This window comes from Podarcis melisellensis (assembly GCF_964234715.1).
Source record: "Podarcis melisellensis genome assembly, chromosome: 6".
Lineage (NCBI taxonomy): Eukaryota > Metazoa > Chordata > Lepidosauria > Squamata > Lacertidae > Podarcis > Podarcis melisellensis.
The window spans coordinates 3397543-3421070 of NC_138538.1; the positions used below are offsets into that span (position 1 = coordinate 3397543).

At 49.3% G+C, this 23528-nt stretch overlaps 1 protein-coding gene and 1 pseudogene across 2 annotated transcripts; one reads left to right on the forward strand and one right to left on the reverse strand.

The window, feature by feature from the left end:
* Nucleotides 1–967: 967 nt before the first annotated feature.
* Nucleotides 968–22506, reverse strand: COX4I2 (cytochrome c oxidase subunit 4I2). The gene is made up of 5 exons (XM_081917376.1): nucleotides 22315–22506; nucleotides 14774–14870; nucleotides 9239–9400; nucleotides 7588–7719; nucleotides 968–1542 (listed from the first exon to the last, which is right to left on the reverse strand). Exons 2-5 carry the CDS (start codon nucleotides 14868–14870, stop codon nucleotides 1406–1408), a joined length of 528 nt encoding a protein of 175 aa, XP_081773502.1. The 5' UTR covers nucleotides 22315–22506; the 3' UTR covers nucleotides 968–1405.
* On the forward strand, nucleotides 16832–17260 carry LOC309373163 (elongin-C pseudogene; annotated as a pseudogene). Its single transcript has one exon. The product of its transcript is annotated as an elongin-C pseudogene (transcript).
* Nucleotides 22507–23528: the final 1022 nt, after the last annotated feature.

The window sequence follows — 23528 nt, forward strand, 5'->3', positions numbered from 1 at the left end:
GTGGGTTAAACCACAGAGCCTAGGACTTGCCAATCAGAAGGTCAGCGGTTCAAATCCCCGCGACGGGGTGAGCTCCCGTTGCTCAGTCCCTGCTCCTGCCAACCTAGCAGGCGCTATGGGTTAAACCACAGAGCCTAGGACTTGCCGATCAGAAGGTCGGCGGTTCGAATCCCCGTGACGGGGTGAGCTCCCGTTGCTCCGTCCCTGCTCCTGCCAACCTAGCAGTTCGAAAGCACGTCAAAGTGCAAATAGCTAAATAGGTGGGAAGGTAAATGACGTTTCCTTGCGCTGTTCTGTTTCGCCAGAAGCAACTTTGTCATGCTGGCCACCTGACCCAGAAGCTGTACGCCGGCTCCCTCGGCCAAGAATGTGAGATGAGTGCCACAACCCCAGAGTCAGCCACAACTGGACCTAATAGTCAGGGGTCCCTTTACCTTTAAACCAACAGTAATGCACAATCGCGTACTTAGGAATGTGCAGACTTTGGAACTCTCTCCCACAAGAGGCAGCTATGGCCACGGCCACCAGCCTGAGTAGCTTTAGAAGAGGATTAGACAAGGAAAAGAGGCCTATTGAAGGCTACTGGCCATGGTGGTTATTCTCAGCTGGAGATAGCAGTGCTTCTGGATACCAGTTGCTGGAAACCACAGGAAGGGAAGATGTGCTCAAATCCTGCTTTTGGGTTTCCCACACACCTCTGGTTGGCCAGTGTGAGACCAGGATGCTGGACCTGATGGGCCATTGGCCTGATCCAGCAGACTGTTGGTATGTGATCCCTGGTGCTTCCAGCGACTTGAGCTCCTAAAAGGAGCGGGGATTCTTTTTGGATCCAAAGTTGCTGGAAGCTGCAAGGACCGAGTCAGCGTAAGGCAGCTTTGCATGCATTGAACGAAGGAGCCGCACGGTTAACCCCAGGTGGTTCCCCCCGCCTCCTCTTATCTACGGCTACCCAAGAGAGATGCAAACCTGATGTACAACGTAGTGTTTTATTGCATGGAGGGAAAGAGCAAGGCTGCTTAAGAGGAGCCACTGGAAAGGCCACGCAAAGAGGCTTGGGTCCAATCCAGTCTCGGCTGACCAGGTGACCTCGGCTGTGCTGGCCAGGGCTGCCAGGGGCTGTAGTCCAGAACAGCCAGAGGGCACCAGGTTGGCAGAGGCTGGGCCAGTCTCTGCAGTGGAACGGAGACATGGTGAACATGCCCGACCTCCTGCAGCTCCAGGAAGGCAAAAGGCACATTGGGTGGATTTGGGAAGGCTCTGGCCAAGGGGAGGTGATCCAAAGGGGGCTGGTAGGGGCATGGGCAGTGTGGGAGGCGTCGCCCCAGCTGCCACCCTCGGGGCGGTCAATTCTGCCTTGAACGTGCAGGATCCACGGCTGCCTCTCCCCGACTTCCGCCTCCTCGCTCTACTTCTTCCACTCGTTCTTGTCGTAGTCCCACTTGGAGGAGAAGCCGTCCACAGGGTTGATGCGCATGTCCAGCATGCGCTTGATTTGCTTGGCCTTCCACTCGTCGGTCAAGGTGTGCGGCTTTGGGGGGAACACTGTCAAGGCAACGGGGGAAGGCCGAGTGAGGAGGGCAACAGAAAGATAATGAGTGGGTCACAGGGAAGGTTCTCCCACACTGATTAGGAGACCCTTGATGCCTCCCAAACCCTGCTCCAGGGTGGTCAAGGGGTAGAAAGACAATAAATAGTTTGTTCACTTGGGGGGTGGACAGGGGGTGGCGGTGACTGGAAGCTGTGGCCCTCCAGATATGGCTGGACTCCCAACTCCCATCAGACCCAGCCAGCATGGCCAACAGTGAGGGATGATGGGACATGTAGTCCAGGAACATCTGGAGGGTCTATAGCAGCCTTTCTCAACCTGTAGGTCCCCAGATTTTGCTGAACTACAACTCCCATCATCCCTGAGCCCCGGCCTTGCTAGCTAGGGGTGATGGGAGTAGTAGTCCAACAACATCTGGGGACCCACAGGTTGAGAACTGCTGGTATAGGTTCCCACCCCTGGTGTATGGTTGTTACTCCGTATGTAAGACCAAAAAGTGGACGGGGGCCCAAACACACAAACACACACCCTGTCTTGGGAACGCAGAATAGAGCACAGCAAGGCTACAGCCTTGACCACATCCCTGCTCAGATGTCAGTCCCAGAGAGTTCAAGGGATAAGGATGTGTAGGATGGAAGCTTTAATTGGTAAGTATCCTGTAAGTACCTCTAAAACCTGCAGCTCGTGGGTGCCATCTTAGCCTGTTTTAAGACAAATCCTCTTAAGACCCAGCCACACCTTAACAAAAAGCAAAGCCATTTCATCTGAGGTTTTTAAACAAGATGGCCATCTGTCAGGGATTCTTGCAGGGGGTGGACTAGATGGCTCGTGGAGTCCCTTCCGACTCTACAATTCTGTTAGTATTTGTGCTTTGCAGGACAAGCGTTCAGGTTTAATCAACTGGCTAATGGAGTAAAATGCATATCTGCTAAGATTTCTTTCAACACAAACAGAGCCCTTCAGCTGGAGCTGGTCAAACGCCCACCTAGTGCAGCAGCATCTTTTGCAAAGCTGCTCAGGAGATGCCTATGGGAAGGACTTGAATATCACAGCCGCCTCCTCACTTCTGACTCCCAGCAAGAGGCCTGCATCTTCCAGTCACAGAGGTGCATAGCCATCATGCTTAGTAGCTCTCTCCTCCATCAATTTGTCTAATCCTCTTTCAAAGCCATCCAACTTGGCGGCTATCACTATCAGAGTTTTAACTGCGCTGTGTGAAGTCCTTTCTTTTATCTGTCCTGCATAGAATCAGAATCCTAGAAGAATAGAATAAGAACGAACCCCGGGATCATCTAGTCTGACCCCCTGCAATGCAGGAATATGCCGCTGTCGCATATGGGGATCGAACCTGCGACCTTGGCGCTATCAGCACCACCTTCCAGCATTCAGCTCCGTGGAATGTCCCCGAGTTCTAGAGTTATCAGAGAGGGAGGAAAAAACCTTTCTCTGGGTGGCGCTGTGGGTTAAACCACTGAGCCTAGGGTTTGCCGATCAGGAGGTCGGCGGTTCAGATCCCTGGGACAGGGTGAGCTCCTGTTGCTCGGTCCCTGCTCCTGCCAACCTAGCAGTTCAAAAGCACCTCAAAGTGCGAGTAGATAAATAGGTACCACTCCGGCGGGAAGGGAAACGGCGTTTCCGTGCGCTGCTCTGTTTCGCCAGAAGTGGCTTAGTCATGCTGGCCACATGACCTGGAAGCTGCACGCCGGCTCCCTCGGCCAGTAAAGCGAGATAAGCGCCACAACCCCAGAGTCGGCCATGACTGGACCTAATGGTCAGGGGTCCCTTTACCTTTACCTATCATGACCCCTTTCACTTGCCTTTTCTCTGAACTAAAAAGCAGGTTCCCTCCTGGGAACCAGAGGAGGGAAGAGATGCTCTTGTGCCTACAAGAATCTGGTTGGCCACTCTGAGAACAGGATGCTGAACTAGGTGGGCCACTGGCCTGGTCCAGCAACTCCTCTTACGTTCCTACAGGGGAACTGCTCCATCCATTGCCCTTCTCCAGCTCTGCAACATCCTCTTTTTTCTTTTTGCCTGCCCTGTGAGAATCCGTGGCAAGTGATTCATCCCTTAGCTTTCAGGTGCACTTAAAAAAAATAAAATGCAATTCTGCATCCAAGCAAACTGAATTCTGCCGGGGTGAAGTTTTCTTCTGCAACCTCCAGCACAGCATGCAGAGTGAGAAAGTGGGCGCGCTAATTTCCTCGCCCTTCGCCGCTGGGCTGTGCACACAAACTGGGCCCCACGCATCTGATTTCTACGCATCAGGCGAGCCCCGTGAAGGGGAACAGCCCAGAGCTGCTGTTGCTGCAAAGGCAGGCAACAGAACTGGCCTTTCTCCTCCTTTCCGAGCCCGCCACCCCCCGCCATTCCACACCCCTCACTTGGCAGATGGGCTGTTATTGCAAATCCAGGAAAACAGCTCCATGGGCATCAGACCAGTGCGAGGAAAACAGCGGCCCCTTTGTTCCTCCCCACCCTGATTTCCAGGAGCGCAGGGCTGACACGGCTGGCTGTGGGTTGTTTACTCCCCAATGGTCCAGGAACATCAGCTGTGGGCAGAGAGGCCTGGCCTGGGGAATGGCTGGGGTGCGCAGCTAGGAGAAGCATGTGCTCCCTCTGCTGGAAAGCGTCTTCCAGCAGCAGGAACGCTGCAGAAACCGAAAAGCTTTTTCAGGGCTGATTTAGGCAGGTCATTTCCCAGCCGTGGATGCAAGGCTTGAAGCAGACAGCTTCCAAGTTGTTTGCTTTTGTGCCTGTGATGGCCTGGGATTTGGACTCGGATGCTGAACCTGAGGGATTCCAGCCTGCACAGGATTCCCTGCCTCCAGAACCAGCTGAGCCGGGGCTGGGGCATGAGCCTGAAGGGTCCTCACCTGTGCTGGATCCTCAGGTGCAGGCACCAGCTGAGTCTGCTCTGGCTCCTGAGGTGATGGAGGACCCATTGCCTGCAGGTGCTCCGCTCTCAGCCCCATGTCAGAGGAAGGTGAGGTTGCCTCTGGGTCCAGTAACCCTCCAGCCTCTCCTGAGCTGCAGAGGCTCAGGGCAGAGAGGCGGAGGGAACTAAGTTCCCGCAGGAGGAGTGCTCGCCTCCAGGCCAGGAGAGGCGAGTCATCAGAGGATCAGGGCCACCCTATGCCTTGGGGCAGATAAAAGCAGCCAGCCCCAGTCCCAAGTTGCAGGAGCAACATTGTTGGTTGCTAGTTCCTGCGTGAACCCTGTCCTGCTTTTCTGCCTGAGCTCCTGACCCGCCCTGGCTCCCGGCTTGCATGCCTGTTCCTGACTTCACCCGGCTCCCTGCCCTGCACCCAGCTTCAGCTACTATGGACTGTCTCCACATTGCACCTTTGACCCCGGACCGGACTTGGACCTTGCCTCTCGGGTAACCCACGGGATCAGCACAGTGCCTGACATGGGGGCAAAGCGATCTTCTAAATGCTCAGGCCTGTCGGAGTCAGTAGTGAAGCTGAACATTGGAAGAAGTTTCTGCACACCGTCTGGTGGGCCACTGTGAGAAGAGGATGGTGGACTAGATGGGCCACAGACCCTCTTCTTACGTTCTTAAGAAATCACACCTCCACACATCCTGGCTACATTTATGGTGCATTCGCTTCTAGAAACTCCATGCAAGGAGGAGAGCTCTGGTTGTCCCGTCTCTCAAAGGATTGTGCAGAGCTGGGAATGGTTCAGAAGTGGGCAGCTCGGATTATCCGTAGAAAGGAAGGCTTGAGGCTTTTTAATTTACACATCCACCCACTCTCTGACACACTTATATTTAAGTCGGTGGAGGCTGAATGTTCAATAGAGCAGAATGAAGCCATGAGTCTTGCCTTGGCCAGATGCACTGCTCCACTTCAAGCTGCAGAGGTTGGAACCCTGTTTTCGAACGCTCCGTTATAAATGTAAAGTAATCGTAATCTGCCTGCACTTGGAAATCCAGCACATCAAGACAGGTTCCAGTGATACGCTGGTTTTCTACTGATTTTCTTTCCCTGGTGTGCTACAATTCTGCTTGGTTCAACACCCATGAGCGTTCAGATGTATTATCCTCCGCTAGCAATCTGAAGCAGCCCAGTCTAATTGACCCACCTAATTCTGACCTCATTCTGCTTCATGTGTAGATTTGGCCTGAGTGGGGAAATGGCATTCACAGAATCACGGGCAGCGTGAACCAGGAGCGAAGGCTGCCTGCCTCAAGACCTCTTTTCCCAAGCTATTATGTCTTAGCGCAGCCTATGTCTGCAGCCGGGCAGTGGGAGCAAGACCCAGATGAAACGAAGGGGGAAGCATTGAGGCAGCCTGGAGAAATCATCCATCAAGAATGGTAGAAAGAAGAAAGGGGAAGGATTCAAGCAGCCAAATTGGCTGGATTTCCACCGATGCCTCACCTACCGAGACAGATAAATCCAGTCTGGTTCAGACACAAAGGATGAAAGAGGTCCTGTACAAGGAATCTTTGCCTGGGAGGGGAATCTGGGTAGGTGCTGCTCCAAGTTAGATGTCTACCTTGGGCTTCAATTTGGGAAGGGGCTGCATAGCTCAGTGGTAAAGATGATGCATTGCATGGCATGCCAGAGGTCCATGGTTCGATCCCTGGCAGCTTACGTGGGGAAAGCCCTCTGGGTTGGAGAATTTCTGCCAGGCAGAGTAGAATCCCAGAATCAAAGATGGTAGAGTTGGAAGGGACCCCCAAGTGTCATCTAGTCTAACCCCTTGCAATGCTGGAATCACAGGAATTATTGACATGCGGCCATGCAAACTCTTATTTAGAATCTCTTTAGATGATGGCCACTGGTCCCATCACCTCCTGGCAAATAGAAGGGGAAGAAATGGAGGCAGTGAGAGATTTTACTTTCTTGCACTCCATCATCACTGCAGATGGTGACTGCAGTCAAGAAATTAAGAGACGCCTGCTTCTTGGGAGAAAGGCGATAGCAAACCTAGACAGCATCTTAGAAAGCAGAGACATCACCTTGCCGACAAAGCTCCGTATAGTTAAAGCCATGGTTTTCCCAGTAGTGATGTATGGAAGTGAGAACTGGACCATAAAGAAGGCTGATCACCGAAGAATGGATGCTTTTGAATTCTGGTGCTGGAGGAGACTCTTGAGAGTCCCATGGACTGCAAGAAGATCAAACCTCTCCATTCTGAAGGAAATCAGCCCTGAGTGCTCACTGGAAGGACAGATCCTGAAGCTGAGGCTCCAATATTTTGGCCACCTCATGAGAAGAGAAGACTCCCTGGAAAAGACCCTGATGTTGGGAAAGATGGAGGGCACAAGGAGAAGGGGACGACAGAGGACGAGATGGTGGGACAGTGTTCTTGAAGCTACCAGCCTGAGTTTGACCAAACTGTGGCAGGCAGTGGAAGACAGGAGTGTCTGGCGTGCTCTGGTCCAGGGGGCACGAAGAGTCGGATACAACTAAACGATTCAACAACAACAACAACAGAGAGTCCAGCACCTTCCGAGTTAGGTTATTTTTACACAGGAACACAGCCAGCTAGCTTACACTGATTCCGCCATTGTTCCACCTAACTTAGTGCTGTCAACACTGGCTGGCAGCAGCTCTGCACCATTTCAGGCAGGGACGTTCGCAGCACTACCCAGAGATGTTTGGGATTGAACCTGGGACCTTTGGTCTGCAAGGCGGATGCTCAAACTATGGCCCTTCCCTGTGAGAGTGGCTTCCAGCACTCTTGAGTAGATGAGCCCATGATTTGGCTCAGTATATGGTGGCTTTGGAAACAAAAAAATCCCTGAATTCAAAGTACTTCCCCCAGCACAGGTGAGGCTCTGTGCTTTCAGCAGTTGTGCGTAGGAGCAAAATTCCACAGGTGAAGCCACCATCTGGCCCAGCAATGCGACTGTTGGGGGAGGCAGCACCGGTTGTATTTCTGCCTGCCTTGGAAGACTCACAGATGCCCAGGAAAGGGTGGGAGCTCTGTAAACACCACTGGGATTCTCATCCACACCACAGCCACCCATCCTCCTCCTCCTCCTCCTCCTCCGCCGCCGCCTCCTCCTCTTCCCACTTTCATACCATGGACCCGTTGCCACCAGACAATCAATCCCGTGAAGCCGATGAAAAAGAAAATTCCTCCGAGGACTGTCTTCCACTCGCTAGAGGGCCTGTTCATCTCTGCATAGCTCTGGTGAAACTTGAGCCAGTACACTGCAAGGCAAGCGCAGCAGGGTCAGGATCCACGCCACCCACCTCCCCTGCTCAGGCTCTCTGTGCCGTCACTTGCCTGTCCCTCCAGATGATTGGCAGGGGTGCCCCGGCTGTTCCCTCTCTCCCATGCAGGTGTGATGGGCAGCCAACGATGGCAGCTCCAGGCAGGAGCGGAACAGAAAATTCAGAAGTGCAGGGTCCCCTTCGTGAACATCACAGCCATGCCCCCTTCTAAGATGATGCAACAATCCTACCATTATACAATACGGTGGTACCTTGGGTTACAAACCCCTCAGGTTACAGAACACTTCGGGTTACAAACTCTGCTAACCTGGAAGTAGTACCTCGGGTTACAAACTTTGTCCCAGGATGAGAACGGAAATTGTGCACCGGTGGCGCCGCAGCAGCGGGAGGTCCCATTAGTGAAGGTGTGCCTCAGGTTAAGAACGGTTTCAGCTTGAGAACAGACCTCCGGAACGAATTAAGTTTGTAACCTGAGGTACCACTGAAATAAGAATTAAGAGATGCAGTGCAAGAATTGAATCAGATGTCTAAGTGATGCCTTCCAGCTAGATCTGCTGTTTTCTGCAAATGATTTGGAGTGCTCTGATATTTTGGAGCGCCTTAAGGTGTGTTTTCCCTGAAGTTACATTTATACATAACAGAACTTGTCCTCCATTTTCTAGAAAACGAATTGCCTTGTCTTTTCAGTGTTCCTAAATGCTTAGCTTTGGAGCAGACAGAACAACAACTCCTTGGTGTCCTTCCTGCAAACCTTCTCTAGAGTAACCCCAGGAGCCCATCCTCAGTGGCCGACTCACCTCCTTTCCCTCTGATTGGCTCTGAGTAATATCTCAGGGTGAGAAAACTTATTCTCACTGGCTTCAAACCTCTCCTTTCACACTGATGAAAATTCTTCAGCACTTTGGAGCACATGCTCTCCAAATTTTTGCTTGCAATTTTTGCTTGCTCGCACATTTTTGTGAGCAATTGCTCCAGATAAGATGCATTTTGTATGTTAACTTTCATTAATGCGCTCACTTCCCCCCTTATGGATGCATTTTTATACATGTGGCATGGCTGGAGAATATAGGGGGCACCCATTTGTCTCGAGAGACAATGGAGTGTGCCTCCGAGGGTGAAGTCAAATCGCTGCATAAGCAACACTCCCTGGGGTCTGAAGGTCCAGGTCCTGGGCTGCCCAGACCACCCCCCTCTTGGCCTTGCTGAAGTGGTCCAAAGGAAAGCAGAGCAATACCTTTGGAGAATTGCATTGCAAAATTCAGGCAAGTGTGAATTTCCGAAGGTGGCCGTATTTCCCTTTATGGCAGAAAGTGTGATTCAGCTTTAAATGGGAGTTAAATTACTCCCACATCCCAAAAGGCTGGCAACTTAGGGTGCAGCCTCTATCTTGTCTGTCTAGTGTGTCTTGACCCTACAGAGGCTGCCCACAAAACATCGTCTTGGTTCCTCCAGCCCAGCAGGTCATCCCTGGATGGGCCAGTCTGTTGCTACGTACGGGCCACTTTCTCCTCGTTGCTCAGCTGCTTCCAGGATCCTTTCTCTTTCTCCTTGAGGGCCTTCTGCGAAGTGTCCAGCTCCTTGCAGAAGGGGATGTCCGGGAGTGGGTAGCTGCGCTTGTCATAATACATAGGCACCGAGAGATCTTCTTGGGCCGCGACTAGGGAGAAAGAGGAACAGCAGAGGAACACCTGAGCATGGCTAGGGCACATCCCCACACCAGCCATGAGGGTGGCCACTTATACATCCCCCCCTCCAAGCTAAAAAGTTGTCACTTTTGCATTAAAATTGCATATACTATTTATAGGGATGCGGGTGGCGCTGTGATCTAAACCGCCCAGCCTCTTGGGCTTGCTGATCAGAAGGTCGGCGGTTCGAAACCCCATGATGGAGTGAGCTCCCATTGATCTGTCCCTGCTCCTGCCAACCTAGCAGTTTGAAAGCATGCCGGCGCAAGTAGATAAATAGGTACCCCTGTTGCGGGAAGGTAAATGGCGTTTCCGTGCGCTCTGCTTTCCGTCACGGTGTCTCATTGTGCCAGAAGCAGTTTAGTCATGCTGGCCACATGACCTGGAAAGCTGTCTGTGGACAAACGCCGGCTCCCTTGGCCTGAAAGCGAGATGAGCGCCGCAACCCCAGAGTCGCCTTTGGACTTAACCATCCAGGGGTCCTTTACCTTTACCATTTTTTACACTAATTATATTGGCACCACTGAATTTAAAAAAATACTAAAAATTTAAAATGTTTTTCATTTCATTTCACTTTTAATTTGTACACTGCCTATCATTTAAATAGTACAATATGTCTCACCATAGAATCACAAAATTGTAGAGATGGATGGGTCCCAGGGATCATCTAGTCCAACCTCCTGCAATGCAGGAATCTCGGCTAATAGCAGGGGAGGCTGGGACCAGGTGACACATCAATCTGCCCAGTCAGCTGTCCAAGTGCTGCAAACTCTGGGTAGGCAACCCCTGCGAGAGCCCTGCAGGTCCCCCTTCTCAGGGGTCTTTATCTTGAAACCGCAATTGTATTGGGCATTGCTTTCACATAGGGGAGAGCTTCAAACAACATAGAATCATAGAATAGAATCATAGAATCATAGAATCATAGAGTTGGAAGAGACCACAAGGGCCACATACTTGCTTAGACAAGCCAAGCCAGATATTAGGAAGCTGAGGCAATTTTAATCTGTTTTAGTATTTTAACTTTTGTATGGTTGTAATTTTTTCTTGCATTATCTTTTTGTAAACTGATTTGAGGGTTGTTGTTGTTTTTATAAAACCAATCGGTCGGTGTATAAAGTTTCTGAAACAAAATAAACAAAGAACCCAATGGATTTATATTGTGTTTTTACAGCTCCATTTCTTATGTATTTTTTTTATTGTACTGCAATTTTAATTCTGTGGAAGGCAAATTGCAATACAGCAGTGTGCAATATGTATGTAAGAAATAAAAGAAGCAATAAAGATTACGACTGAAAAGCCTGCTGCATCTAGCCTGGCACATGATTGCTACAACGAGCAGAAAAATCAAGACCCTCAGCCACTTTCAAGCGGTCTGTGGGAGCCTCTGAAATAGAGGATCTGTACTCTTGGCCAGTGGCGGAGGAACACTCTCCGGCACCTGGAGTGGGGCGAACCGCCCAGTGATGCACGTATGATGTCTGTACAGACTGTGCATGTGTGGCATCCTGTACGGAGTGCATATGTGCAGTGACCGTATGGGCTGCCGCGCATGCACACTCACTACGGAATCCCGCACATGAGCACTCCATATGAGCTGCCACTTGCACAGCGACTGTATGGGCTGTTGCACAAGCGTCATCCTCTATGACGTGCACATGTGCGGCATCCCGTATGGACTGCACATGTGCGGCATCCTGTACGGTCACTGTGCAAGAAGCAGCCCATACGGACGCCCGTGCAAGCGGCGCCCATACAGACTGTGTGACCCTCGGCTGCTCTACAGCTGGGGGGAGGCAGGGGCCATCTTGCCAACCCCCCCCCAGAGTGGCACCCGGGGTGGACCGCCCCCCCACCCCCACTTCGTATGCCCCTGTTCTTGACGCCCCTTCAAATTAGAGGCTTGTGAAGCAGGCGACATGGCCAAGCTAGGGACCACCAGCCCCTCTGCAGCTGACTCTGTCTGAGGATTGAACTGGGTTTTATGCAACTTTGAGCCACGTGGAGAGAGAGAGAGAGAGAGAGAGAGAGAGAGAGAGAGAGAGAGAGAGAGAGAGGTGTTTTGCCCTTTTCCCTAACCATCCCTCCAGATGTTTTGCACCATCATCTCCAAGGAGCACATCCCACGGTCAAGGTAACCATTTTCTCTGATAAAATGAAACTCAGGGAGGCTTGTAGAAACCCAAGCAAGCCAAATATCACCGTGAGATAAATGGCAGTAAAAACAGCATCGTAGACGTCATCAAAACACAATCCCTACGGCGACAGCAGGCTCAAAACAGGATTGCTTTTAAGCCTTGTATTCTTTTGAGCCTGGAGTTAAACTGCTCAGAGGGGATTCTGCATTCCCTGTAGGAGAATTCTGTCCATATCACAGGCCATCTGATGGGTGACGCTTAGCCTGTCTGTGGTGGAGATCAATCTATAGGGGAAAAGCTCTGTGCTCAACTACTCCTCATAAGGCTTGGTTGCCAAAACCTTCTTGGTTGCCCTCCTCTGCACACCTTCCAGCTTGTGAACCTCCTTCTTAGATTGTGATGCCCAGAACTGGACACAGTATTCCAGTATTCCAGACAGTGTGGTCTGACCAAGGTAGAATAGAGTAGGACTATTTAAAAAAGGCTGCTTCTTGGGAGAAAAGCAATGGCAAACCTAGACAGCATCTTAAAAAGCAGAGACATCACCTTGCCAACAAAGGTCCGTTTAGTTAAAGCTCTGGTTTTCCCAGTAGTGATGTATGGAAGTGAGAGCTGGACCATAAAGAAGGCTGATCGCCGAAGAATTGATGCTTTTGAATTCTGGTGCTGGAGGAGACTCTGGAGAGTCCCATGGACTGCAAGAAGATCAAACCTCTCCATTCTGAGGGAAATCAGCCCTGAGTGCTCACTGGAAGGACAGATCCTGAAGCTGAGGCTCCAATACTTTGGCCACCTCATGAGAAGAGAAGACTCCCTGGAAAAGACCCTGATGTTGGGAAAGATAGAAGGCACAAGGAGAAGGGGACGACAGAGGACGAGATGGTTGGACAGTGTTCTCGAAGCTACCAATATGAATTTGACAAAACTCAGGGAGGCAGTGGAAGACAGGAGTGCCTGGCGTGCTCTGGTCCAGGGGGTCACAAAGAGTCGGACATGACTAAACAACAAAATGACTTCCCTTGATCTGCACACTTGACCACTGTAGATGCAGCCTAGAATATCACTCACTTTATTTGCTGTTGCATCACGCTGTAGACTCATGTTAAGCTTTTGGTCTACTAAGATCTCTAGATCCTTTTCACCTGTACCACTAAACCAGACGTCCCCCAGCCTCTATTTGTGCATCTTATTATTCCTGCAGAACCTTGCAATTCAAGCTGCTGATAAGCCATTGTCGGATGACTAGTATTCTAGTGTATTTTTAACTCAACAAACATACCGCCTCGGCTTTGAAATCAGCATTTACTACTGCTGAGTAAATAAATATAACAAGAGTCAGAAGCTACACGTTCAGCCTTCCGCAATATGTAATGATTTTTTTTGGAGGGGGGGAACTCAGCAGAGATCCTTTTTATGGAAACTGGGGTGTCAAAAGCACGTCCCTAATTTTGTTTGCAAAATGCTAGTGAGTTATATGTGCTGCTTGTGGGGAGGTTTTTTTGGGGGTGGGGGTGGGATTGCTGCTGCATTTTCAGTGTTTTATCTGTTGTCTTTGAAGTTCTTCCAAATATATTATTACCAGTGTAGTTTGCTTCCTTAATTATACTGTGTCAATGCAATGTTACTGTTTTCGCCATTACGGCGATTAGCTCTCAAGTGCAAGTTGTAAGGAGGGAAGATCTCTTGAGGCTGGCTCCCTCTTTTCCGCCTCCTTTTCTGGGTTCAACAAGCTGCAAAGGTTTTGTAACTGGGTCACACTGGGACTCTTAATTCTTCATAGAATTGTAGAGTTGGAAGAGACCCCCAAGGGCATCCATGGAAGATTACCATCCAATCTCTGCTTAGAAACCTCCAACGAAGATTCTATCATGTTGCCACCCTCTGGACCTCTCATGGAGGAGGCACACAAAGAATGGCCTCAGATGATGATCTCAGGGTCTGAGTAGGTTCTTAACTTAGAATAATAGAATCATAGTAATAATAATAATAATAATAATAATAATAATAATAATAATAATTTGTTATTTATACCCCACCCACCTGGCTGGGTTTCCCCAGCCACTCTGGGCGGCTTCCAACAAAATATTAAAATACAGTAATGCATCAAACATTAAAAGCTTCCCTAAACAGGGCTGCATGCAGATGTCTTCTAAAGGTCTGGCAGTTGTTGTTCTCTTTGACATCTGGTGGGAGGGCGTTCCACAGGGCAGGTGCCACTACTGAGAAGGCCCTCTGCCTGGTTCCCTGTAACTTGGCTTCTCGCAGCGAGGGAACCGCCAGAAGGCCCTTGGAGCTGGACCTCAGTGTCCGGGCAGAACGATCGTAAGATTTGGACAGGTCCCTGGGGATCCAGCCCCCTCATTCAACCCCATGCAATGCAGGAATATGCGGCTGTCTCCTATGGGAATCGAAAGGGATGTCGTTTTGTGGTTTGACTCAGCCGCCAAAATGTCCCTGGTTGGCCCTGGGTAGGATCCGCATTCTAGAAAGAGCAACGGGAGCTTGCTCCATCGCGGGGATTCAAACCACCAACCTTCTGATCAGCAAGCCCAAGAGGCTCAGTGGTTTAGACCACAGCGCCACCTGCATCCCTACTAACAACACCCAGGACTGGGCAACACACTTAAGGTAAAGGGACCGCTGACCATTAGGTCCAGTCGTGGCCGACTCTGGGGTTGTGGCGCTCATTTTGCTTTATTGGCCAAGGGAGCTGGCGTCCAGCTTCCGGGTCATGTGGCCAGCAGGACTAAGCCGCTTCTGGCAAACCAGAGCAGTGCACGGAAACGCCGTTTACCTTCCCGCCGGATTGGTACCTATTTATCTACTTGCACTTTGTGCTTTCGAACTGCTAGGTTGGCAGGAGCAGGGACCGAACAACGGGAGCTCACCCCATTGCGGGGATTTGAACCGCCAACCTTCTGATCGGCAAGTCCTAGGCTCTGTGGTTTAACCCACAGCTCCACCCACGTCCTTACCTGCACCTTAAAAAGCAGGCCACATCTTCCCCGTACATCTAAAGCAAGACGACACCACTTTCAACAGTCTTGGCTTCCCCCAGGGAATCGTGGGACCTGAAGTTTGTTCTGGGTGCGGAGAGCTGTTAGGATGCCTCTAGAGAACGCAAGCCGCCACCCCCCGCCCCAGTTAGAAGGGGACCACTCTCCCAAAAGGACAACGGGAGCAAGAGATGGCAGCAGGAGCATCACTTACCATGCCCGCCATGCCCATGGGCTGCTCGGACACCAGCAGCAGCCAGGACCCTTCTTCCGGTCAGGAGGCTCACCCGCAAGGACGGCAGCGACAGCATCTGCAGGGCCAAGGGATTTTATTACAGTAAAAAGCAGTGTAAGAAACCGAAGAAAAGGGGGGAGGGGAGTTGAAATACGATGTGGAAGGATTCAAATTTATGTTTTGTGTTTGTTGTAAAATGAAAAGCATAAATAATTTTTAATAATAATAATACTACTAATATTTATTTATTTATACCCCGCCCTCCCCAGCCAAGACCAGGCTCAGGGCGGCTGACACCAGATACAAAAACAATTGATTGAAATACAACTTTAAAATAAGATTAAAATGCGACATTAAAATGCAGCCTCATTTCAGTAGGAACTCAAATCAAAAACTTTTGGGGGGATGAAAACGTCAAGTCTTCACCAAGGCCTTTTTTAAAAAAGGAGTTTATTACTTATTGATTTATCATATTTTTATCCCACCCTTTTCTCGCTCAAGCTGGTGTACATAAGTCAGCGACCAGAGCAACAATCACAGAATCACACATTTTAGGGTGGGAAGGGAACACCAAGGGTCATCTAGTCCAACCCCCAGCAATGCATCCAGCTGAGATTCTGCATTGCAGGGGGTTGGACTAGATGACCCACGGGTCCCTTTCAACTCTACGATTCTATAATTCTATGATTTTTTACATTCTTATCCCACCTTTCCCTCCAAGGAGCTGAAGATGGTCACGTGGTGCTCCCTTTTCCATTTTATCTTCACGACAACCCTGTGAGGTAGTTGAGGCTGAGAGACACACACATGAACGCACCCCAGTGCACATTAAATCTATGTTCTGCATGCACAGCACTTAAAGAAAATGTTACGAAAATGTTTTATAGATGGTATATCACACCGGTAAAAGTGTCAAAAATGTATAAGACGTGCAACAAATGTTGGAAATGTAAAGAAAAAGAAGGTACGTTTTACCATATGTGGTGGGAATGTAAAAAAGTGAGGGGTTTCTGGGAGTTGATTTATAATGAAATGAAAAAGGTGTTAAAATATATTCATTCATTCATTCATATACATTTACAAAGAAACCAGAGACCTTTCTTCTAGGAATTACGGGGAACAAAATTAGAAGAAAAGACTGTAAACTTTTCCAATATGCAGCCACAGCAGCAAGAATTCTACTGACCCAGAAATGGAAACAAGAGGAACTACCGACAATAGAAGAATGGAGAATGAAGCTGATTGACTACGCAGAGTTGGACAGATTAACCAGAAAAATTAGATATCTTCAGGACCAAAAGTTCATCGAGGACTGGGGGAAATTTGTCGAATATCTGAAAAGAACATGTGATGTGCAAACAACACTGGTGGGGTTTCAAGAAGCACTGTGAAAACAGAGATATATTGTTAAAAACACAAACAGGAGTGGGAGGGAAGCTGAATGGCAATATATACAGAGAAATGCGTAAACTGAGAAGTAAATATGGATGATTCTCAGAGAATCCGAAGGAAGTCCAAAAAGCAACAAATTTGTGAAAATTTGCGAAAATTTGGTACAATTGTATTTTTTTGTTTTGTATTGGAAAATAATAAAAAATATTTATAAAAAATAAATAAATAAATTTATGTTCTGAAGAAATATCTGGAGGGTTTCGGGCGGGGGGGTGGGTTGTCCTGGCTGGAACCATAAGGGACCTGAGAAGCTACTTGGCTGTTATGTACTGAGTTGAATAGGATCCAAAATGCAGCAGTCTGATTGGTCCTAGAACAATAGGATTCAGAATGCAGCAGTCTGATTGGTCCTAGAACAATGCAGCAGTATGATTGGTCTGCAGGAGCCGCCCAATCCAGCTCCAGGTGGAAGTGCATCCAGAACCTGATTGGCCTACAGGAGAATTCCGGAATTAGCCAATCACGTGCAGCCCATTGTGTAAATATTGTATATAAAGCAGATACTTTGGGGGAACATTCATTCCTCCTCACCACTATGAGCTGAATAAAGAGCATGAAATCCACTCTCGACTCTGAGTATATTTCATCGGCGAATATCTTTCAGGCGCTGGCAGGGCAGAGATATTATTGCAAAGGCTCCAGGGGCTAAGAACCAACCATCTGATAAGAAGGGATGGATGGAGAAAAGAAGACATATGGGGGCTGTGAAGGCCCTGGTGCTATGTATGTGAAATTGATATCCTCGGATGGCCATGAGTTCATAGTTAAAAGAGAGCCTGCACTCACATCGGGAACAATAAAAGCTATGTTGAGTGGTCCAGGACAATTTGCCGAAAATGAAACCAATGAAGTGAATTTCAGAGAGATTCCTTTCCTCACGTCCTTCCCAAAGTATGCATGTATTTCACCTACAAGGTTCGCTACACTAACAGCCCTACAGAGATTCCTGAATTTCCAATTGCACCTGAAATTGCACTGGAACCTCTGGTGGCTGCAAACCTCTTAGATTGTTAAAGTGGATTATAATAAAAAATGTACACCTTTTTTCCTCCCAATATTTAATGCATGTAGTTCAGGTAGTAACTTTTTCATATGGTAATATTCTGTATGTTTGGTTAAGACGTGTAATGGTCACTGCAGAGGCTATTGCTCACAGTGATTTTGCATAGGAATCATTCATGCTCTGATTTTGTTTGGCTGCTTATATAAGTAACAGACTTCTTGCCAGCTGACAAATAAACATGCTAATTTAGTGAGGGGAAGGGGAAAAAAATATCTGGAAAGGACTGGTAACCGTGTCGTCTGGATACGGTTCACACTCCAAAACTTTTCAAAGCAAGGACATGATAGCAAAGCCGAACCTCCATATTCAGGGTGTCTCTACCGCTGGTGAACCAGATGCTGGGAATAAATAGCAAGAGAGTAGAAGCCTTTTGCTCTGCTTGTGAGCTTTCTGGCCACAGCTGGGCTCGGAATGTGGGGCAAGGTGGACTTTCCGGGAATTGCACTTTTTACGCTCCAAAGTCCAGTGCTTTGTGACACAGGACGCGGGGGCCCAGGGACATGTGTGGGAAATCGGCCAAGTGGAGCACTCGTGTGGGGTGCACATCATGCCCTGGACAGAGGGACACCCTTCTGACACCCTCCAAGATCTGCCACATGGCAGAAGAAGCTGCTTTCCTAGTGGCCGAGTAGAAAGAGGGTTATTGTGAATAGAAAGACATAAGAAAGAGGCTCTGGTGGATTGGCCCAATAGCCCATCTTGGCTAGTATCTTGTTCTCAAAGGGTCCTGTTATGGGAAACCTGCAAGCAGAACCCAGGCACAAGAACATTTCTCCCTTCCTGCAGTTTCTTTCTCTTTTTTTGTATATACCGTATTTTTCACTCTATAGGACGCACTGGACAATAGGATGCACCGGACCATAGGAGGGGAGAACAGGAAGAAAAAAATTCTCCCCCTCTCTGCGCAGCGCCCCTTCAGCAAAGCAGCAGGAGAAACGGAGCCCCTTCCATTTCTCCTCCCGCTTCGCTGAAGGGGCGCTGCGCAGAGAGGGAAAACTGTGCAGCGCCTCTCCAGCGAAGCAAAGCCTGGAGAGCAAAAGGGATCGGTGTGCACCGACCCCTCTCAATCTGCAGGCTTCAGGCGGCTATCCACAAGCCTTCGGAGCCCGGCGGGAACTCCTGCTGCGCTCCAAAGTCTTGCGGATAGCTGCCTGAAGCCCCCAGAGCACAGTGGGCATTCCCTGCGCTCTGGGCGCTTCAGGCGGCTTCAGCGAAAGCAACGCGAAGCCTCCAGAGCACGGGGGGAGCTCTCCCTCTGTGCTTCGGAGGCTTCGCGTTGCTATCATTGAAGCCAAGGAGCCTGCATTTGCTCCATAGGACGCACACACAGTTCCCCTTCATTTTTGGAGGGGAAAAGTGCATCCTATAGAGCGAAAAATACAGTAATTTGTTTATTATATTTTTTGTTTCACAATTTAAAGTACTCATTTTTACATCCTTAATATATCAATGACTTTCCTTCCTCTCTTTCCATGGTTCATTTTACATATCATAAGTCCCTGCATATTTTACAGAAACTATACCATTCAATATTCCGTTATTGCATCCATCCCCGCTTCCTGGACCATCACCTTCCAAAGCAACTACCCTATTCCGAACTTAAAAAGGGAAAGCGTAATGCTGGTGGTCAACAAAAGAGGTTGAAAGACTGTCTCAAGGCAAATCTTTAAAAATGTAGTATAAACACTGACAATTGGGAAACACTGGCCTGCGAGTGCCCCAGTTGGAGAACAGCCTTTGTCAAAGGTGTCACGGGCTTTGAAGACGCTCAAACTCAGGACGCAGGGAGAAACGTGCTAAGAAGAAGGTATGTTTGGTAAATCCACATTGTGATTAGCTCCCACCCGGAAACCAATGTCCCCACTGTGGAAGGACGTGTGGATCCAGAATTGGCCTCCACAGTCACTTATGGACTCATTGTTAAAACCATGTTTATGGAAGACAATCTTACTCAGCTACGAGGGATCACCTAAGAAGAAGAAGATTGCATCCATCATAACTTATTTATCTCAATGCTGCTGGTTTTCATCTGTACACAGTTATTTCCCATATATTCAATAAATATTTTCCAATCTTCTCTAAGCGTACGGTATGTTCTTTTTGTTCTCTTATTCTATATGTTAAGTCTGCAAGCTGTGCATATTCTGTCAGCTTAAGTTGCCACTCTTCTTTGGCTGGGACCTCGCTCGTTTTCCATTTTGGGGCTAACAAACCACGGGCTGCAGTAGTGATGATGATGATAATGATTATATTTATAATAATATTTATTATTTATTATTTATACTCCACCCAAATGAGTGGCATACATAATAACCTTTTTTGACGCCTGGGAATTTCAGTCTGAATCATCCCCAACAAAACGGACTCTGGGTTTTTTTGGAAAGAACTTTTACATATGATCATTATGGATCATTTCCCAATACTCTCTTACCCTTTTACAAGTCCACCCCATAGGAAAGAGCGTTCCTTCAACCTCTTTGCATCTCCAGCACTTATACAGAGGTACCTCAGGTTACGTACAGTTCAGGTTACAGACTCCACTAACCCAGAAATATTACCTCGGGTTAAGAACTTTGCTTCAGGATGAGAACAGAAATCATGCTCCAGCAGTGCGGCAGCAGCGGGAGGCCCTATTAGCTAAAGTGGAACTTCAGGTTAAGAACAGTTTCAGGCTAAGAACGGACCTCCAGAACGAAATAAGTTCTAAACTCGAGGTACCACTGTATGTACCGTAGTTTCCAGCAACTGGTATTCAGAAGAATTGCTGCCTCCAACTGTGGAGCAGAGCAGAGCTGTCATGGCTACGACCCTTCAACAGCCCTCTCCATTAATTTTCTAATATTTATGAGCCTCATTCGATCAGGGGACCTTAACCTATCCAGGGCTATGTGCACACCAAGCCTTCAAAGCACATTGCCACTCCATCATCATCATCATCATCACAATAAATTGTTATTAATATTTATTAAATTTATTTGTCGCTTTTTTGCCATGGCAGCTCCAAGGGACTTACAATTTTTCAGGCGTACATTAAAACCAGCCTTAAAAAATCTAAAAGGCAAAATCTTTTCTTTTTTTTATGAACAACATTCAGGGCCGTCTTTAGCATATGCACTGCCAGGGTGCAAAGATCCGCCCAGCGCCCCCAAATTTAGTTAATTTCGCATGCATGGCACCGCTGAGAATGACAAGCACCGGCGGGGTGCATCTTTGGTAAATGAGCTTACAAAATCAAAAGTCCTTTTGTGAAACAGTAGGTATACATTTTGGTAATACCTACGTATTTTGTTTTTCTAGCTTGATCAAAATTATTTATTATTTCATAACAGGTAGATAGTTAAGAGCTTAGGAGGCTTCAGCAGCGGGCACCTGGTGCCCCCCAGAATTCAGTGCCCAGGTGCCCTGAACCCATTTCACCCTGGTGCCTAAAGATATGTAATGATGGCAGCAGGTGAGCCTTTGTGGAGAGAGCATTCCACAAGCGGGGAGCCACCACGGAAAAGGCCCCGTTCTCGTGTCGCCCAACCTCTGGACCTCCTAAGAATCTTTGGAACTATACTTCACCCCTTAAAGGTAAAGGGACCCCTGACTGTTAGGTCCAGTCGCGGACGACTCTGGGGTTGCGGTGCTCATCTCACTTTATTGGCCGAGGGAGCTGGCGTACAGCTTCCAGGCCATGTGGCCAACATGACTAAGCCGCTTCTGGTGAACTAAAGCAGCGCACGGAAATGCCGGCAGAGCAGTACCTATTTATGTACTTGCACTTTGATGTGCTTTCGAACTGCTAGGTTGGCAGGAGCAGGGACCGAGCAATGGGAGCTCACCCCGTCCCGGGGATTCGAACTATCAACCTTCTGATCGGCAAGCCCTGGGCTCTGTGGTTTAACCCACAATGCACCCCTTACAGAGCTCCAATTCCCAGCCTCTTTTACAAACTAAAGTTCCCAGGATCCTTGGGGAGAAGTCACATGCTTTTGTGCAGCCCTGGATAGGTCAAGCATCCCTAATCCTGCAAGTCACACCACAGCCCTCTTTCCACCCAGCTTCTGTTGACGCCTGGAAGGTGTCAGCTGCCCGAGATACAAGCCCTGTCTCCGAATCAGACCGGCAGTGGGTGGGTGGAAGGGAGAGGGGGTGGCAGAATAAATGGTCCACCCGATGGCAGCTTCCTCTATCCCAGAGGCCTAGAGATCTGGCTATCCTAAACACCTGAAGCCACCTTTCTCTGGCCACACCTGCAGTAGCTCGGCCAGCAGGAGTGAAAGTGGCCTGGCACACAAACACCGGCCCTCCAATGTCCCAGCAGCCCCTGGTCCTGGCCGGCAGCCACCAGAGAAGGTGGCCGCTGAGGAGGACCCGTCCTGTCTGACCTCTAGCCACGGAGAAAGGCACCCGAGGCAGAGAGAGGGTTCAGGGTGGCCCTGGCACTGGGCAACAGATACCCCAAATCTCTTGCTGGGCACTGTGGAGGAGGCTTTCTTCTGCTCTGGAGGATTCCAGACAGTTTTTAAAGCAGGGATAGGATCCATCTGTTTGACATTTCGGGGATCCAAGTGGAAACTCGCGGGGGGCACAAGAAGGGGAGTTGCCCTGGCATTGTCGGAGGAGGAGAATGGAAGCCAAGCTTTGCCTTGTAACGCCAAACTCTTGCAAAGTTACTTTGTTCCTGAAGAAATTCTGGCCTCCTCCATTCACGGCCTGGAGGAGAGCAAAGAAAGTTTCCAAGGCGAAAGGAAACAAGAGACGCAGAAGGGAAAATGCGTCGAGGGAGTGCGGTGCCGAAACATTGGGCCCGGCGGGCAGAAATTTGGGCCAGAGGAGGCATCGAGGGGGCAAATCTGCCCCCCCAGAGTCGGATGGCAAGCGGACTTTCCCGTTATGTGCCAGGGAGCCGAGCAGGAAGGCAGTTCTCCCAGCCTGGTGGATCAGAAGTACCAACACCTACCTAGCCAGGCCGTTGTGCCCCTGGTAGAGCTTGGAGGAGGGCGAGCGGGAGGGTACTCACCGTGGGACAAGCAAGGAGCTGGAGCGGACGAGGTGGGAAATGGAGGCAAGAGGCTTTCTCCAAGTGCAACTGCCGGGAGGCTGGCAAGCAGCCAAGGCACAAAACAGCTGCCAAAGACTCTTATTATAGAACAGACCCCGGAGCAGGCAGGAAGGCAGTTGGAGGGATGTACCAGGCCACTGCCTGGCTGGCTGGCCGGCCCCCTCCCCTCTGCAGCCCCCTGGCTCCAGGAGAGGAGGAGGACAACAAGGGGGGCTTCTCATCTGCAGACACCACCCCCCAGTATAGAGAATTTGCAAGGGCGGCCAGTTAGGAGGAGCAAGGAGAGAAGAAAGCAGGATTTGGACAGCGGCCAGAGGCCGGCCAGTCACCCCCCACCCCTTCCTGTACACAAACACGGCTGTACACTCCAAGCTAAGAGTCCTTGCAGCGTTTGGAGAAGGAGGGGGAGAGCTGGAGAGAGGTTCCCCCCCCCCCAGGCTCCATTTCCAAGAGCTGCACTCCCCCTGCTGCTGCCTTGGGATGAGGCGTCATCACTGGTTTTTAACTGTGTCGTGAAATTAAAAAAATTAAGGTCTTCTCTAAAAGAGAAATGTTCATAACTGCATATATAAACCACATGTCTGAAACCCCACAGGAAAACAGCCCTGAAACCATTTTGACTTCCAAACTGACCAAATGATTTCTCTGCAAGGTCAAGGAAAATGGAAAAGCCTCCCCATTGTCTTTTCCTTCACAAATCCTGTCTTAAGGGTATGTCTGTGTATTAATAGGGTGAGCCTGTGACCTGGCTCAGGAGCTAAGTATTTGTCATTACAAAAGACTGGCCAGGCAACCCAGGGTATCCAATCAAGTGAGCATTAACAGGTAACCTGTCAGACAGGAGATAAACAACGCACTCAGATTTCTGCTGTAGACCGCCTTTTCTGTGATGTAGGTATGATGTTTGTGGAGGGTGGTCTTGGGTTACACCCCTTCTGTATGTATGTAGCATGTATGGAGCTCCAGGGCAGGGAATTTAAAATGTCTAAATAAGGGCAGGCACACCTTTGTTCTGGGTTCCTCCTCCTTTCCTGCGTGTGAGGGGATCACCCTGTTGCAACAGTCAATAAAGATCAGGCTTACGAGCTGCTTTGCTTCTCAATATTCTCTGCTTGGCCTCTGTTATTTTCTCCTACCGATGGAGAACCTGCAAAGGATTCTATAAGGGCTCT